At 36.3% G+C, this 18,633-nt stretch overlaps 1 protein-coding gene across 31 annotated transcripts in view; it reads right to left on the reverse strand.

Annotated features, from left to right (window-relative positions):
• SOX6 (SRY-box transcription factor 6) overlaps nt 1–18,633 on the reverse strand; it is a 719,303-nt gene that overhangs the window by 471,819 nt on the left and 228,851 nt on the right. For 19 of the 31 annotated variants that reach the window (XM_070383997.1, XM_070384000.1, XM_070383998.1 and 16 more), the window contains exon 3: nt 11,481–11,547. The exons of the other annotated variants lie outside the window; for them this stretch is intronic. In XM_070383997.1, the coding sequence (XP_070240098.1) occupies nt 11,481–11,497 (17 nt within the window). In that variant the 5' untranslated portion in view covers nt 11,498–11,547. The remainder of the gene's footprint in view (nt 1–11,480; nt 11,548–18,633) is intronic. 31 annotated transcript variants of the gene reach the window in all.

Here is an 18,633-nt window from a genome sequence, read left to right on the forward strand (position 1 = left end):
GTTGGTGATGGACAGGGAGGCCTGGCGTGCTGCGATTCATGGGGTCGCAAAGAGTCAGACACGACTGAGGGACTGAACTGAACTGAACTGAACTGTGGAAAAAATTCATTCAATATTTCACCATTAAACATGATGCTAGTTGTAAATTTTTCACAGATGTCCTTTTCAGATTAGGGAAATTATTTTTTAGTCCTAGTTTGCTGAGAGTTTTTAATTATTAATTATTGTTGTTAAATATTTTTTCTATATCTATGAAAATGATTATATGATATTTTTTACTTATTCCATTAATATGGTGAGATCTTCCAAATGTTAAATCAACCTTGCATTCCTGACGTAATCCTTATTTGATCATGATATATTATTCTCTTTTTGTATTTTTTTATTAATATAAATTTATGTGTTCCCCATCCTGAACCCCTCTCCCACCTCCCTCCCCATCCCATCCCTCTGGATCATCCCAGTGCACCAGCCCTGAGCACCCTGTCTCATGCATCAAACCTGGACTGGCGATCTGTTTCATATATGATAATATACATATTTCAATGCCATTCTCCCAAATCATCGCACCCTGGCCCTCTCCCACAGAGTCCAAAAGACTGTTCTATACATCTGTGTCTCTTTTGCTGTCTCATATACAGGGTTATCATTACCATCTTTCTAAATTCCATATATATGCGTTAGTATACTGTATTGGTGTTTTTCTTTCTGGCTTACTTCACTCTGTATAATCGGCTCCAGTTTCATCCACCTCATTAGAACCGATTCAAATGTATTCTTTTTAATGGCTGAGTAATATTCCATTGTGTATATGTACCACAGCTTTCTTATCCATTCGTCTGCTGATGGACATCTATGTTGCTTCCATGTCCTGGCTATTATAAACAGTGCTGTGATGAACATTGGGGTACACGTGTCTCTTTCCCTTCTGGTTTCCTCGGTGTGTATGCCCAGCAGTGGGATTGCTGGGTCGTATGACAGTTCTGTTTCCACTCTTTTTGTATGGTTGGACTTAATTTGCTGATGAGGATTTTTGCATCTATGATCATAAAGAATACAGGTCTAAAATTTGCCTTTTGTAATGTTTTCTCAGGTTTGGTATTATGGTAATACTAGACTTAAGAGGTGGAGAAGGCAATGGCACCCCACTCCAGTACTCTCGCCTGGAAAATCCCATGGATGGAAGAACCTGGTAGGCTGCAGTCCATGGGGTCATGAAGAGTCGAACATGACTGAGCGACTTCACTTTCACTTTTCACTTTCATGCATTGGAGAAGGAAATGGCAACCCACTCCAGTGTCCTTGCCTGGAGAATCCCAGGGACAGGGAAGCCTGGTGGGCTGCCATCTACGGGGTCGCAGAGTCGGACACAACTGAAGCGACTTAGCAGCAGCAGCAGCAGACTTGAGGGGTAGAAATTATTCCTCCTTCCTCTATATTTTGAAAGAGTTTAGGTAAGATTGATGCTATTTCTTAAATATTTGACAGAAGTCATCAGTGAAACCATTTTGGATCCAAAGTTTTCTTACTAAAAAGTTTTATTTTTTAATTTAAAATGCAATGTCTTTTATAAACAAAGTACTATTTAGGTTTTCTGTCTCATCTTGTGTCAGTTTTAGCAAGTTCTGGTTTTGGGGATTTTTTTTTTTTGAGCAATTTATTCATTTCTTCTAAGTAGTAAAAGTATACTTCTTTTTATTGCACATTGCTTTATTACATTTAGTAAATATGGTGGTTTCTACAAACTGATGTTTTGAGGCAACTTTGTTAGATGATGATTAGTATGTTTTAGCAATAAAGTATTTTTAATGCTCAGTTCAGTGAAGTTCAGTCACTCAGTCATGTCTGACTCCTTGTGACCCCATGAATCACAGCACGCCAGGCCTCCCTGTCCATCACCAACTCCCGGAGTTCACTCAGACTCACTGCACACTTAATAGTCTACAATATAGTATAAACATAACTTTCATATGCACTGAAAAACCAAAAAAATTGTGTGACTTTTGTGGTATTACCTTTATTGCAGAGGTCTGGAACTAAATCTATAATATCTCCAAGGTACACCTATACATTTTTTGATATAAGATATTCATAACACCTCCTATTGTCTGTTTAATCTCTAGAAATTCTTTTCTGACAATTCCTCTTTCATTCCCATGTTGGTAAGTTATGTTCTCTGTTTTCTGTCATTACCTCTACATTTTTCTTTGCTTTACACAGTTTATTTCAACGTGCCTAGTGTGCTTTTCTTTGCATTTATGCTACTTGAAGTTCACTGAACTTTTTAAATATGTAAATTTATATCTTTCACCAAATTTGGGAACTTTGGAACCACTATTTCTTCAAGCATCTTTTTCTACCTTAATATTGCTCTCCTTTTTTTCTAGTATTTATATATGTTCAGTTCAGTTCAGTCTCTCAGTCGTGTTGGACTCTTTGCGACCCCATGTATTGCAGCACGCCAGGCCTCCCTGTCCATCACCAACTCCCGGAGTTCACTCAGACTCACATCCATCGAGTCAGTGATGCCATCCAGCCATCTCATCCTCTGTCGTCCCCTTCTCCTCCTGCCCTCAATCCCTCCCAGCATCAGAGTCTTTTCCAATGAGTCAACTCTACGCATGAGGTGGCCAAAGTAATGGAGTTTCAGCTTCAGCATCAGTCCTTCCAATGAACACCCAGGACTGATCTCCTTCAGAATGGACTGGTTGCCTATCCTTGCAGTCCAAGGGACTCTCAAGAGTCTTCTCCAACACCACAGTTCAAAAGCATCAATTCTTTGGCACTCAGCCTTCTTCACAGTCCAACTCTCACATCCATACATGACCACAGGAAAAACCATAGCCTTGACTAGACGGACCTTTGTTGGCAAAGTAATGTCTCTGCTTTTCAATATGCTGTCTAGGTTGGTCATAACTTTCCTTCCAAGGAGTAAGCGTCTTTTAATATCATGGCTGCAGTCACCATCTGCAGTGATTTTGGAGCCCAAAAAAACAAAGTCTGACACTGTTTCCACTGTTTCCCCATCTATTTCCCATGAAGTGATGGGACCGGATGCCATGATCTTCGTTTTCTGAATGCCAACTTTTTCACTCTCCACTTTCACTTTCATCAAGAGGCTTTTGAGTTCCTCTTCACTTTCTGCCATAAAGGTGGTGTCATCTGCATATCTGAAGTTATTGATATTTCTCCGACAATCTTGATTCCAGCTTGTGTTTCTTCCAGTCCAGCGTTTCTCATGATGTACTCTGCATATAAGTTAAATAAGCAGGATGACAATATACAGCCTTGACGTACTCCTTTTCCTATTTGGAACCAGTCTGTTTTTCCATGTCCAGTTCTAGCTGTTGCTTCCTGACCTGCATATAAGTTTCTCATGAGGCAGGTCAGGTGGTCTGGTATTCCCATCTCTTTCAGAATTTTCCACAGTTTTTTGTGATCCACACAGTCAAAGGCTTTGGCATAGTCAATAAAGCAGAAATAGATGTTTTTCTGGACTCTTGCTTTTTCCATGATCCAGCAGATGTTGGCAATTTGATCTCTGGTTCCTCTGCCTTTTCTAAAACCAGCTTGAACATCAGAAAGTTCACGGTTCACATATTAATAATATTTTATGTATCCCTAGTGCTATATTCATTTTTAATTTTTTTAATCTGTGTTCTTTATATCAGATAATTTCTATTGATCTAATTCAATTTCACTAGTTTTTTCCTGTCATTTTTATAATACTGATTTGCCAATCAAGTTAGTCTCATTTCAGATACCATATCTTTTAGTTTTTTTCAGTTTTAAGTTCCCATCTGATCTTTTGAAATTTCTATCTCTCTGCTGAAATGCCCTATTATCTAACACTTTCCCCATTCTTTGTTTGTTGAGTAATTTGGGATTATTCTTAGATATCATGGCTTCCCTCATAGCTCAGTTGGTAAAGAATCTGCCTGCAATGCAGGAGACCCTTGTTCAATTCCTGGTTTGGGAAGATCCACTGGAGAAGGGATAGGCTACCCACTCCAGTATTCTGGCTTCCCTGGTGGCTCAGCTGGTGAAGAATCCACCTGCAATGCAGGAGACCTGGGTTCGATCCCTGGGTTGGAAGATCCCCTGGAGAAGGAAAAGGCTACTCACTCCAGTACTCCATGGACTGTATAGTCCATGGGGTGGCAAAGAGTCAGACATGACTGAGCGACTTTCACCTTCACCTTAGATATCATGACCATTATGCCATGGAGACTCTGGATTCTTTTATAGTGCTCTAAAGAGTATCACTTTTTCTTTGTTTATCAAAAAGCTTATTTGCTTAGACTCAAACTGCACATTCTGTCTCACCTGCAATGGGCACCAGCTTAAATATCTGTTTAGTTCTTTAAGCCTTATGTGAGCTCTTAACACCTGTCCAGAGCATGTATGGCTTGTAGATTTCAGAGGCTGGGGCAAAATTTATGCATAGAATTTAGGAGTCACTTTCTGTGACTCGTTCTTTTCCAGGATTACATCCTCACTTCCCAGTAGTTGTGGTTGCTCCAAAGTCTGTTCTACTAGTTTCCCAGACCAGAAAGGCTGCTACTTTTTCTATTGGAGTTTTATAAACTGAGCCTACCTTCATACTGAAACCCCGAAAATGACAACCTTACCCAAATACCCCTTCTTCCAAATGTCAACTCCTCTGAAGATTTAGCCTGCTTTGGATTGTTCTCCAGTATCTTCAAATAGTTGTTTTTCATGTTTTGTCCAGAGTTTATAGTTGTTATCCCCATTCGATTTTAAATGGATGAAATTAGTGGCCTTTTCTCACTACCAATTATCCTCTGATAATAAAGACTTCTTCTGTTTCATTAATGAATGAGTAAATAATACAGTTTTTTCACTCCTCTATGCCTAGGAGACCTGTGTTTGATCCCTGGGTCAGGAAGATCCCCTGGAGAAGGGAATGGCAACCCACTCCAGTATTCTTGCCTGGGAAATCCCACGGACAGAAGAGTCTGGTGGGCTACAGTCCATGGGGTCTCAAAGAGTCGGACACAACTGAGCAACTAACACACAACTAACACATGCCTTTACACATTCTAATCTTTTCCCTTTTTCTAATTTTCCTAATGAGAATTGTCCTTAACTCTCATAAGCCCAATCAGGTAGAAACTTCCCACGCCCATTTTATGTATGTTTAAAAAATAGAGTCATATTGTGCCATTTCCTAAGTTTTAAATATCTAACATTTCAACTAAGAATACTTAAATTGTAAATAACCTAGATGCCTATCGATATAATAATGGTATATACATAGTATAAAATATTACATAGAAGAAAATAAAGTTAAAATATATAAATTGACAAAGGTCTAAGTCAGAATTTTCATGAAAAAAAGGATATGTAAACTATAAAGTGATTATCTGTAAAAGGGGAGAATGTCACCCTCACACAAAATAAAACTGCACATTTCTAAATAATTGTGTATATATGTATATCATTATATAGAAAGAGGTCTGGAAAGATATAAACCAGATTGAAAACAGTAAATATGTTTGGGGAGGAGAAATAGAATCCAAGGTGGGAAGAGACATTAAGGAAAATTTCCTTCACTTTTTTCAAGAATTATTCATTCAAGTAACATTTAATGATTTCCAACTATATGCAAGGTACACTAGAACAAGAATGTATTTGTGTATTACTTTTTAATTTTTAAATATGTTTAATTGTTCAAATGAAAGCACTACCTCAATACGGAGAAACGTAACAGAAAATCTCCAAGGTGCTTAAAAACGTCATCCTTTATCTTATTAATATACCAAAGTTCAGGAGCCTTTAAAGGTAATTTAGTGAACTTAGTGATGTTTTTTAATTTGTTCTCCCTAATTCATATTATTAATAAATTCTTCTTCTCTACATCTGAACCCAATGGAGAAACTAACAGATTTCTCTTTTTTCTCCCTTATAATACAATTTCATTCCCTTATGCCAGTTCTTCTGAGGTTTGAGAATAGCTGTGAAGTTTAAAGGTCTTAGTTGGGGCAATTTTATGCATCAAATTGCTGTCTATAGATAAAAATTGGTGAATTTTTTAACTGACATACTAGAGTAAATAGTGGAGAAGGCAATGGCACCCCACTCCAGTACTCTTGCCTGGAAAATCCCATGGACGGAGGAGCCTGGTAGGCTGCAGTCCACGGGGTCGCTAAGAGTCGGACATGACTGAGAGACTTCACTTTCACTTTTCACTTTCATGCATTGGAGAAGGAAATGGCAACCCACTCCAGTGTTCTTGCCTGGAGAATCCCAGGGACGGGGAATCCTAGTGGGCTGCCATCTATGGGGTCGCACAGAGTCGGACACGACTGAAGCGACTTAGCAGCAGCAGCAGCAGAGTAAATAGAGCTGAGCAACCCAGAAAGTAAACCTGGCCTTCATGACATTCATCCTTGGCTTCACATAAGAATACATCCTTGCTATGTTGACTCACATCCTTTTCTTAGCCAGTTAACATATAGAGGACATCTTCTTAGAAACATCAATACTGAAACAACTTGCTATAATCCAACACTTTAATCTTTCTTCCCAATTCCTCCCAATAGCAAGGCCTTCACTATATCAACAAAGAAGTTCATCCCATTTTTAGACAACTATAGCTGTTACAAAGCATTTCTTCTGCTGTTCCTGTGACTCTGGCTCCCTGTGACTTTCACCCAGTAACTTGAGTTTGGCTCTCCACAGTACACACTATTCCCCTACAGCAGCAATTTATCCATCTTAGGACAGATATTAGATTCTCTTGACACTTCTGTACTGCAGAGAGAACATGTCTGGTTCCTTTAACCTAAGGGAGGTTCTGCCTGCTGGCCCAGAAAGAGTGAGAATTTGAATTTCTCTGCAACCAGGCTCTTTGTCCAGTTGAAAAATACAAAGTTTGGCTTTTACTTTAAATGCAGCAAACAGCTTTCTTGGCTAATCATTACAAATACCTGCTGGCATTTCTTTGTTCTCAAAGAAATACCCCTCCACCTGCATGCACACATGCATAAATGCAATATACACATTGCCTTCCACTTGTTCTTTTAAAAAAAATAGTTTCAACGAGTGCCAAAAAATGTCCATCTTCAGTTCAAATGACGGGTTTCCATTCAAGGGGCTTGTACCCACTGCTTCATCACATGCTTTTATTTAAGCTACAATTTATTTACGTCAAATGTTATGGCATTTCATTCTTATAAATTCCATGTCTGCTTAATCTTGGAACCCTAAGATATCAGGAGAGGACAGGACTCCTGATATCACAAGATATCAGGAAATGATTACTTCATCCAGTAAGCCTTAACTTAGAATAGGCTTAGCAGTGTATCTATTAACTATATGCATTTAACCATCTCAGTTCTATTCGCTGGAGATAGTTAACTACTTTACAACTTGAAAAAAATAAAATATTTAAGTCTAGGAAACCTATAGAGCAGGGGTCTCCAACCTCCAGGATCTAATGCTTGATGATCTGAGGTAAGGCTGAGGAAATAATAACAAAAAGAGAGTGCATAATAAACGTAAATGCACTTCAAACATCCTGACACCATGCCCCATCTCCACCCCCAATCTGTGGAAAACTGTCTTCCAAGAAACTGGGCCCTGGTGCCAAAAAGGTTGGGGACCACTGCTATAGAGGACGTCCACCCCAGTGATCTTGGTCCTTAAAAGAACCTAATTATACCCTCCCAATCCTTTATGGAAGGGTATAAGTAGAGTGAATATTAGTCTTGCCTATAAAACTGAACCTCGGTATTGTTTTTAAGTCTTAGTCTTGGCTTCTCTCTGATTTCTGTTCGTTCCTAGTTTTCCTCATTATAAACTGAAGATAATAAGACCCCCACTTTAACTATCTCATGGGGTTAATAAAAGAAATGTATAAGATAATATATGAAAAAGTTCATTTAAAAGTGTAAGGAGTAATAAAAATAAAAATGTAAGGTACACTATTATTATTAATAATGGCACCTTCCATGACCACAAATGAGACACTCTACAAATCCCCTCCTTTTAACACTAAGACATTTTAATTAAATTCTCTTTTTTATCTCCTTTTTTGTCTCCTTTTCCCATATCAACAACCCCCCCAAAAAAAAAATTTCAGCACCATCTTTTGGCCTTGGATTTTAATTACAAATGCCAGCAAAGATTTACAGAGTACAACATAAGTATATTCTGATATTTTGAAAACCTTTGTCCTCCTTTCAGACTGATTTCATTTTCTTTACTCCTTTTTTATAATCTTTTCTATAATCCCCTTAAAAAATCAAACTGCCTACCATTATAACAGCAAGTGTCACTACTATGAATATTTTAGTTATAGTCATGCACCTGAAAAGTCTTATAAGTGGCCTGACGGCTTTCTTATGCAAAAGTACCATATGTATTTCCTCATCTGTGTGTCAGAAATTTTTCAAGATTCTTAGAGCCCACTATAGCGTCTCCACACTAGTTTTATAAATGCTGGGGCTGCTCTATAAGTTTACAACTTGAAAGCTCAGTTCAGGAATGCAGAATCCCAAAAATGAGAACACAAAAGTCAAAGATTGCACTGAAAAACAAGAAGCAACAGTGGATAATAGATACATTCTACAACTAGATTTAAGAAACAAACAAGGTCCCCGCCACGTCTCTCACCCTAATCTTAAACTAGATTCAAGTTGCATAATTTAACCTTAACAGGGTATATCAACTAACCCACAGACTTCATTTATATGTAGTTTTCTTTCTCAATCTCCCTTTCTTCTTCTTCATTCACTACATTCCTCTCCTTGATAACAACAAATATCTATGAATGCCTGTAATGTAAAAAACCATGTTTATAAGTATAAGGGGAAATGTGAGAATAAAATAATTGAATCCAGGGTGAAGGACAAACATTAAGCAAAAATCACACAAATAAATACATAATTTAAAATTGCAATATCTGCTATTATTAATGTGTTTGCAGTGAGATCTTTGCAGGCAAACAAGATTTGAATTGGAAGGATGAGGGAAGGTTTCTCTGAGGAAATGACATTTAAACATAGAGCTGAAGAATGAGTAGGAATCATTCTGAAGAATAGTGGGGAGAAGAATATTCCATTTGAGAGGATAGCGTAATAGGAAGACCTTAGAACAGGAAAAAACTTGGAGAGTGTAGATCAGGATACCAGCTGAATCAAAGAGAGTCATTAGGAAAAAGGCAAGAGCTAAGGCTGGGTCACATTAATGCAAGGGTCACATTATATGGGGCCGGAGCTTTGCATATTGTGTTAAGGATTTTGGTTTTAATTAAAGTGTAACAGGAAGCCAAGAAAAGGTCTATCCTAAATCTCAAAGAATGATTAAGTGGAGTTTTCCTCCATATACATAGTGAATATGAAATTTAAGTATAAATATAAAGCATGAGAATGACAAATAGCAAATTCAAAAAAATGGTTACCTCTAGCATAAAGAGAGGAAGACAAAAAATTGGGAAAGAATTCACAGAAGATTTGGACTGTATTAGTAATGTTTCATTTCTTATAAATATACAGTATTTTAACTTATTTATACATTTTTGAACAACTAAAATTTTCATAATAAAAGATGTTTAAGAATTAATGATTGCTAAGAATCACTGACTAATCTCCTTCTATTTTTATTTCCCAGGCTCATATTAAATCTTCTCAATTTTGAGAAAGACAAGCACACAGAATTTAAGGATCTCCTCTCTTATACAATTTGTTCCGTCGGCCTTTATGTTCTAGACGTTTAGCATACGATGTAAAAGGCTCTTCAATTACCTTACTCTTTGTTGTAGGATACCCTACAATCCTTGTAGATTTCCAACAACCACAGAAATAATATGCGGATTAAATGAGATAAGACATTTAACACAGTATTTAGCGCACAAGAGCTCAATAAATTTTAACTATTGTCCTTATTATTTCACTTACTATGGTTAATATTCCCAGTTTTAAATATGAGTCACAACATTAGAACATTAAAAAAAAAAAAAAAAGCTGAGTGTATATGTCCAAATGGTGCTCTGGTATTTTGAATGCATATATACTCGATGTATTCACAACACATGTACACATATAACACATACTTTTAATACTTACAGCTTTTTAAAAACATTTTTTCTGTGCTTATGTGAATGTTAAATAATGAAATGTCAAGGCCTTTTTACTGCCACTAAAAAAATACTTTTAAAGGAAAGGTTCAAATTCTTCGTTTGCTGGTGCACAATTTTAATAAGTTTACTAACTTCTAAGTACAATACTACATTGGAATGATTTAATACTGCATAAAGCTGCAGTAATATTCGGTATGGTCCATACTATGTTTAAAAGGTTCATTTTTGTAATATCAAGTAATTTATGAGAAAATTCAATCTTATAGAATTGAATGTTGACATCAAAATTTCTTCTACAACAGGAGGAGCAGTCTTGGAAGGAAGAACATTATTAAAATCATATCTTTTCACTTAATTTTCTTTGTACAAATAGCACAGATCCTCTCATTTCTCTTCCCTTCTGATTCACAAATACAATAAAAGCTGTCTTTAGAAAGGTCCTTATATTAAACAGCAGGGTGAAATGAGTAGTAGGACCCAGAAAATAAGAGAACTTATGACAATTTTTGTCACCTGTAAGTCTGAAAAATATCTCACTGAATCTTTATGCAAATATTATATTTTAAATTATATTTTCACTTTCATATCTAAGAATCCAGAACTTGATCTTGTGAGAAAACAACAACTGTTGTCACTCAATATTCTTCGGTATGAGGTGTGGACTTATATTGTTATAGCAATCATTCCTCCATGCCCACTTCCTTGTTCTTAATCACAAATCTAATCACCTATTTTTATAAATATTCAAAATTAAATATATTTATCTACTTATGTAAATACTTTTCAGTTAACTTATACTGATAGTCTATGTGGGGATCTCATTAACAAACACATTTGGAACTTTTTAGATTTGTTCCAACAGCTTATAAATTCATATTAGATTCAACTATTTAAATATACCAACATTCTAAGAATTTTTTAAAACTGATATAAAAGATTAATCCCAAGTTTTGTTTTACTTACCAAGCTCTGCCATTCCACCTCACTGCCTGAACAATATTATCAGCTCTTCAGATACTCATTCTTGCTAAGTAAAAGGATATTTCTTCTCTAGCTGGATTAATAATCAACTTTCTAGATAGTTCATTTGTAATTCTCTTCTGGTTAACCCTTAGCATTACAGCAGTCTGCCCAACTCATGCTAATCAATTTATGACCCGGGAAAGAAAAGAGGAAATTCAATTATGCAGATAACAAATTGAAAGTAAAAATGAGAGACAGTTTAGATTAGGTACAAAAGAACAGTCAGCCTTACTTTTTTTACACTAAAAGGTATAAATCTTTATGTTGGATATTACAGAAGCACTCAGGTCATAAACAAGTAACATACACAATATACATAAGCAGAAAAACATAATAGGCTTACAATACATACGTATCAGTCGAGTACATATCAGCCCAAGTTTTCTGCCTTCTTACATGTAGACAAATACAAATCAGCTCTGAGAAAAACAGATACATTTTTCTCTTAGTAGAAAGGTCTGACTTTCAACATCTAAATGCTTCCTCTCTCAAGATTTGTGATTACTGGGTCCCTTAACCTACTGTAAGTACCATCTCAGGCTTTATGCCAATTTTCTATAAATGTGATCAGTAGATACCTGCAACAGAAAAAAATCTGGGGCTCTTGTTAAAGATACATACACCTGGGCCCTGCTTCAGAAATCCAAAGCACCCCAGGTGATTCTCACATATATTAAAAATTTGAGAGCCACTGCTCTAGGACCATTTCTGACCTCATTCGAAAGAGACTCCAACCCAATCTCTTGGAACTCAGAATGAAATTAATCACTTGCTGCTAGTTCGACTCTGATTTTTTGCTTTCATTCCAATACTAGATTCTACTTGTTTTACTATACCTGAGTGCACTAGTCCATCTAAGACCATGACCCTTCTGTGAACTTGGTAACCCTCTACTTGCAGACTACTCAGAAACTGGAATTAAAGTTAAAGGAATCTGTCCTTTAACTCCACTTGATGTCTATAGCCTAGCTGCCTAAATCTCTTACCACTTGCCTCAGATTTTTCTTGCTTTGTCTGTTTCATGAAACACTTTAATCTTGTGTTTCGTACCTCTCTTCTACATCCATGAACTCCACTTGATAGTGTTCATTGTCCAATCTTTTACCTAATGCACTGTCTACTATACTAACTTTCTCCCAAGGCTGTTTGCATCTCAATGGACCCCTATGAGTTTGCTCGATACCTATTATGATCAACAGAATATGCTTAGTCTTATCTAGAGATGTGAAATGAACAACTCGCTAAAAGACAAAAAGACACGCATGGAAGTCAGTGGCTTTACAATTGCTACAAAAGCCCATGTTAATAGTCAGAATAAAGGAAAATATAATGACTATGGAAAAAGAAGAACCATAGAAAACTAAAGAGAAGTCCTTGAGAATCCGAATAGTAAACAAGGTAAAATAAAGTGGAAAAAAGTGTAATTCTAATAATTTGTTTTTATTCTCATGGGATCTATTAAGAAACATCAATAAAATGATGATTATTTAACCTGGAGAGAAGGTAAAATGACTAAAAGAGAAACAGTCCTAGACTAGTAGAACTCAGAAGACTTGGATTCTAGTGATCTCTCTATCACTTCCTAAATTTATGTTTTAGATTAAGTATCCAAACTTTTCTGTGCAATGGTCCCTAAATGGGTATAATAAACATGCCCTGTGCACCTAAGATTATTCTGATAATTAAGATCATATTTACTAAAGAGTTTTAAAACTATAAACACTAAAGGTAAGGGATTATTATAGCTATATAAATTGCTAGTATATAAAGATATAATTAACACTTTTCCACAAAGGACATTAATGATGATTTTTCTTTTGTTTGTTTTACACTATTTTTAAATAAAAATACCTTCCCTTGTAGCTCAGTTGGTAAAGAGTCTGACTGCAATGCAGGAGACCTGGTTCAATCCCTGGGTCAGGAAGATTCCCTGGAGGAAGGCATGGCAACCCACTCCAGTATTCTTGCCTGGATAATCCCATGGACAGAGAAGCCTGGCGGGCTAGTCTATGGGGTCGCAAGAGTCGGACATGACTGAGTGACTCAGTACACACGGCACACATAAACCATATAGACAGAAAGAAGTAAACAGGAGTTTGCAAAATGTCTTCCCTAAGAAATTTCAAGAAAAGGACCAATATCAGAAACAGAATAAGGTAAAATCATCCCAAAATAAAAGTAATCAGGTTAACCTGAATTTACTCAGATCAGACCCAAACCTTAGAAGTCTTACCAAAAGGACTTCTAAACAAGGAAAAGGATCATTTGGAGTAACACTGGTGACATTTCTCATCCAGAACTATCTCCTTAAAGCTGGAGTTCAGAGTGACTTCAAGTGGCAAGAGCTGAAAACATTTGTTGCAAGACATTTAGACTGTATCCAGTACGGCCTATCCAAGATTCAGCCAAGTGCTATGATTTAATTTAACTGGAAAATGTGTACAATTGAACATCGAGCAAACAGAATTCCTTGGCCAGTAGTGCACAGATTAGTTGATGAGAGTTGCCCATGTGAAAAAAAAGAGATTGATTCTTGACTTTAAAAATAGATGTTTCCATCTTTTTAAGTTTCAATAAATGCATTCAACAAATATTGTTGAGCATCTACTATGTTCTGGATACTGTTCAAGACACTGGGGAATATAACTGACAGAAATAGCAAAAAATTCTCCACTGCCTAGAGCTTATATTCTAGGAAGTATAAGGGGGAAATGGAAAATTCAACAGATGTACAAATTATATTGTATGTTAAAAGTTGATAAAGGCTATTTAAAAACACAGACATGCTTAGGGAGCTAAATGTTTGGAGGGCTACAATTTTAAAACAAGGTGGTCAAGGTTGACCTGGAAAGAGAAGATAACATCTAACCTAGGACTTGAAAGAAATGATGGGGTTTGGTGGGGCTCTATGATCCTAAATGGCACCCCACTCCAGTACTCTTGCCTGGAAAATCCCACTGACAGAGGAGCCTGGTAGGTTGCAGTCCATGGGGTCGCTAGGAGTCGGACACGACTGAGCGACTTCACTTTCACTTTTCTCTTTCATGCATTGGAGAAGGAAATGGCACCCCACTCCAGTGTTCTTGCCTGGAGAATCCCAGGGACGGGAGAGCCTGATGGGCTGCCGTCTATGGGGTCGCATAGAGTTGGACACGACTGAAGCGACTTAGCAGCAGCAGCATGATCCTAAGGGATTTTTAATCATCAATTTAAAAATTTTACCATTTGAATAATAAATGAAAGACATCCTTATAAATTAACTTCCACATTATAATAGTGAAAAGTTGGAGATCAATAATTTAATGGTAAAACAAACTGTGGTACAACCATGGTATATGATATGGTCATGAAAAAATCACATTTTGGAAGACATGACAAAATCCAATTAAATTATTTTTTAATTACAAAAATGTATATACAGTATGATGCTATTTTGCTTTTTTTTTTTACCTTCCCCAACAACTATTTTTCAAGTACCTACTCTGAGCCACATACTGTTCTGGGCATCAAAGAGAGGACAGTAAAGAAGCTACACATGTCCTTTCTTCTCATACACACATAGATAAAAGACTGAAATGAAATATACCAAAATGTTACTAGGGAGTATATTTTTAATTATGAAATAATAAGATGAAATAACAGGTTATTTTATTTTATCCTTTAAGTTTTTATAGTCCAAGTTTTCTGAACATATTCTAATCTGTTCCAAAAATAAAATACAACATATACACTGATCTAAATATTATGGTTTATATTTGCCTCAGGATATCTGTTCAGAAAAAGCACAAATTTTCACTCATATAATTTCAAATGTATACTGCATTTTTCAATCATTTACTCACTTATGTCTCACAACATCTAATACAGTTGAATAATATCAGGTTCCTTTCTATAGCTCCAAAAACTAAAAAACAGAACAGTTAACTAATTTGCCACTCTGGAAAGAAAAAGTGTTTAAAGTCTAAATTATAATAATGTGTATAAAGTATTTCACACAGTGCTTGGATCAAGAACGTTCACAGTTTCTGAACGCTATGCTAGAGCTTTAGGGTACATCTCTCCCCACTTATACTGGGGTTTTCTTTAGGGGGTGGTGGCTGTCAGGAAAAAAAAGTTTCATTTATTTACAATGGAGCTTTAAAAGTTACAGAAGAAAAATGTGATCTGAATTGTAACCTCACTACCATCATCCCCTGATGTTAGCCTTATTTCAATTTCCCTCAACCACTAACAGACAAGGAAAGTGCAGTATGTTCCTATAATGTTTCTCCATTCTTCCTTTGATTTCAAGTTTTTAATATTTAAATAGTATAGCAAATGGCATCTATTTGTCTACCTCAGCTAGTTGAGTTATCTTGGGCAAGTCATTTCAACATTCTGCTCTCACTTTTCTTATTTTGCAAATACAAGAATTGAACTAGATGATCTCAAAAGCCCTTAAACGCCACAATTTCATGATGCTATTATTTCAAGTCTATGAAGTATTTACAATAAATTAAATGAACGCAGCTTCTCAGAAAAAGAAAAGCTACAGCAATAAAGACAGTTGGCTAGAAAAAGTAAAAAAACAAAGACCTGGGATTCAAAGAATCTGAAAATCTCCCTAGCCCCCTAGACCAAGTCCAGCTTCAATTACACAAGGGTTGTTTGGGGACAATAGAGAGGGAGAAATATGAAGGTTCCTCTGATCATCAAAAGATGATCTTTCTGCTTAAAAACTTAATATTCCCATACTCTTTCTGATTCTACACACACACACACACACACACACACAGAGGAGCTCCCATATAAGCACACATATCAAATGTTTTAATACTGATATGAAAGAGAAACAGAAGACACTATTTTGCTGTAATAAAGGCATTTTAAATCCAGAGAGAGTGATTTGGTTTTCAGGCTTTTAAAGAAATAGCACCATATTCAATCCTTATCACCTCCTCTTAATACAAAACCTCAAATAGCTCTTAAAATTGTGGCATTTTCTTATGAACAGAGAGAAAAAATTGTGCTGCTATTGCAGCAACATCTAAACAGTTTCCTGTAAACTTTCTGTGATGAAAGTCATAGAATTTATGATAAAACCCTGTAGAGTGGTGAAACAAATTCTTTCATATTTATCATTCATTTTATTCAGTGTGCATTTTGAAGGAAAACCTTTTAAGAACACCAATAATGTGAGAAAGCTACAACAACTAAATTTATTGTTAAGTATCGCATCACTAGTCCTCTTGGGAGTTCAGGAAGAAAGCTTAAATCACATTTTCTAACACATTGGAGAGCTTCCCAGAGATGTGATGGCCCACAGAGGCAAATCATCCAAAGCACACTGGAATCTCAGAGACAGTGACAGAGAAATATCACTTCGTTTAATAAAAGCAAATTGAAGTTACCCCTCCCCCCTTTTTAAAAACAAAGTACGAACTCTTTCTTACCCCATTTTTCTCCTTTCCTTCCCCCTCCCTTTCCTGTTTCACCTGACTAAACTGTAGGTATTTGTTCCATCACCTGACTTAGGGGCTGGCTAGAAATATTAGGGAAAAAAAAAAAAAAAACAATCTACCATTGTTACATGAGACAACAACCTTTCATGTCCTTGAAGCTCACCATGACCTTTCATCTTTCCTATCCCCAATGGTCTCTCCTAACAACTAAAACTACACTCAGTTGGGCTGAATTCCAGATTGTCATAAAAAGAACCCTGTCCTTTCAAAACAAAACCAATTTTTACACCAAGGTGGGGGAGAAACACAAGTCCATTGTTCCCTCACAGATGGAAGTTGGAGTTACTAAGGCAACTGCTCTAATCCTCCTTTTTACCACCTTTTTCACATCACTGGCCTATCAAGTATGCTACCTTTTAACTCATAAGCTCAAAAGCTGGTAGTCTAACTGGCTGCCCTAATTAGCTACGATTTTCACACTACAGACAACATGATGAGCTAATCGAAATTTGCAAAATAATGACGTACCTCCAGCAAATATTCCTCCTCCTGAGGCCCAGTCTTAGAATAACAATAATGAGACCATTATTAGAGAAGGGCATTAAAATGCTGCACTGCTGCTAAACAGAGAACTTAATTGTTCTGGTCTTGTCCATTGAATCAACAACCTATTGTTGTGGACTTGAAAAATAAAGGACTGGAGAATGGGTGCCATGATGATTGGTCTGTGCGGCCATACCGGCACTCTGTAGAATTGTTTTCTTTTGAAACTCTTGATGGACTAGTAGTTTTGTTTAAAAGTAACATAAAAGGCGATTGTCTGGATAAAAAGTCCTATTTATTGAAATCCTTAGAAGCAGTTGCATGGATTTGTTCGTGACCCCTGAGATAAAGACATAGTGACCGTAATAACACCATTTGTAGAGAGCCCTGTTACCACCGCCTACAGTAACATAAGATAAGAGACGGTCTTTTCTAGCTACTGTAGGAAGGAAGGAAGTACTTCTGAGCAGAAAGCAAGAATGATAAAAGGTCAAATACTGGGTAAAGCTCATTAATCTCTGAAGAAAGACTTAAAAATAATGCTAATTTAGGAATTCAGCACAATCGCTACAGATTCAAGCACACGTAAAAAGGCTCACAGCTCCTTTTCCCCCCTCACTTTTGGGCTTCTTTCCTTTGGTTAAAAAAAAAAAAAAAAAAGGCATTAAAATAAAATGATTATTAAATAACCGTGCCAAGGTGTCTCAGGATAGATAACATGGAGAAGAAGAAATACGAAGGTTTCTGGATAATTATTCTTATGGTCATCCCAGTTCTACAGCAAGGAAAAAAAAAATACTGAAGTTAAAGGTTAACTAGTGTAAAATTCATAGCAGTAGAAAAGCGCTGTTTACACACTGTAAAAGTGTCTTCGAAATGGGAGTCACGGTACATGTTTTCTATAAAGTCAGGTCAGGATTTTAGGGTTGAATTGTGGTGGGAGGGAGTATACTTTTTTGTGAGTAGGGATTTGAGATGGGGTCTGTTTGTTTTTTTAACAGGTGAGATCTGCATTATATAAAAATGTATTAGATTGTAAATAAGATCTCTTTCTTCATTCAATCTGTTCTTTGCTTCATTTATCTTCATCTTGTTAGGCTAAATTAATTAACAATCTCACTGTTGCACACTTTCTCTTTTCATTACATCAAATAATGGACCGTATATGAAGAAAGCCCTCACCACGGGAATTCTGCAACTCTACTGCTAAGGAGAGTTTCTGCATTTCAGTGTAGCAATAATAACTAGATACATGCATTTTGTAAGAGTTTATTAAACTTACTTTTCATTGTTAACAGCCAATTAAGTACCCAAATTCCTAACATATTATCAACAGAAAACCATTAAAAAAAAAAAAAAAAAAAAAAGCATAGGTTAGAAGTTGCAAGATACTATAAAAAGAGGGGGAAAATCACATTCTATATATCCACAATCAGGTTTTACCATCAATGTCACCCAAAATAAGAAGAAACATATGCAAATTGGGCAGGTATGTTTTCACAGATACCATACAACACTTCA

The sequence above is a fragment of the Bos mutus genome, chromosome 15 (genome assembly GCF_027580195.1).
Source record: "Bos mutus isolate GX-2022 chromosome 15, NWIPB_WYAK_1.1, whole genome shotgun sequence".
Taxonomy (NCBI): domain Eukaryota; kingdom Metazoa; phylum Chordata; class Mammalia; order Artiodactyla; family Bovidae; genus Bos; species Bos mutus.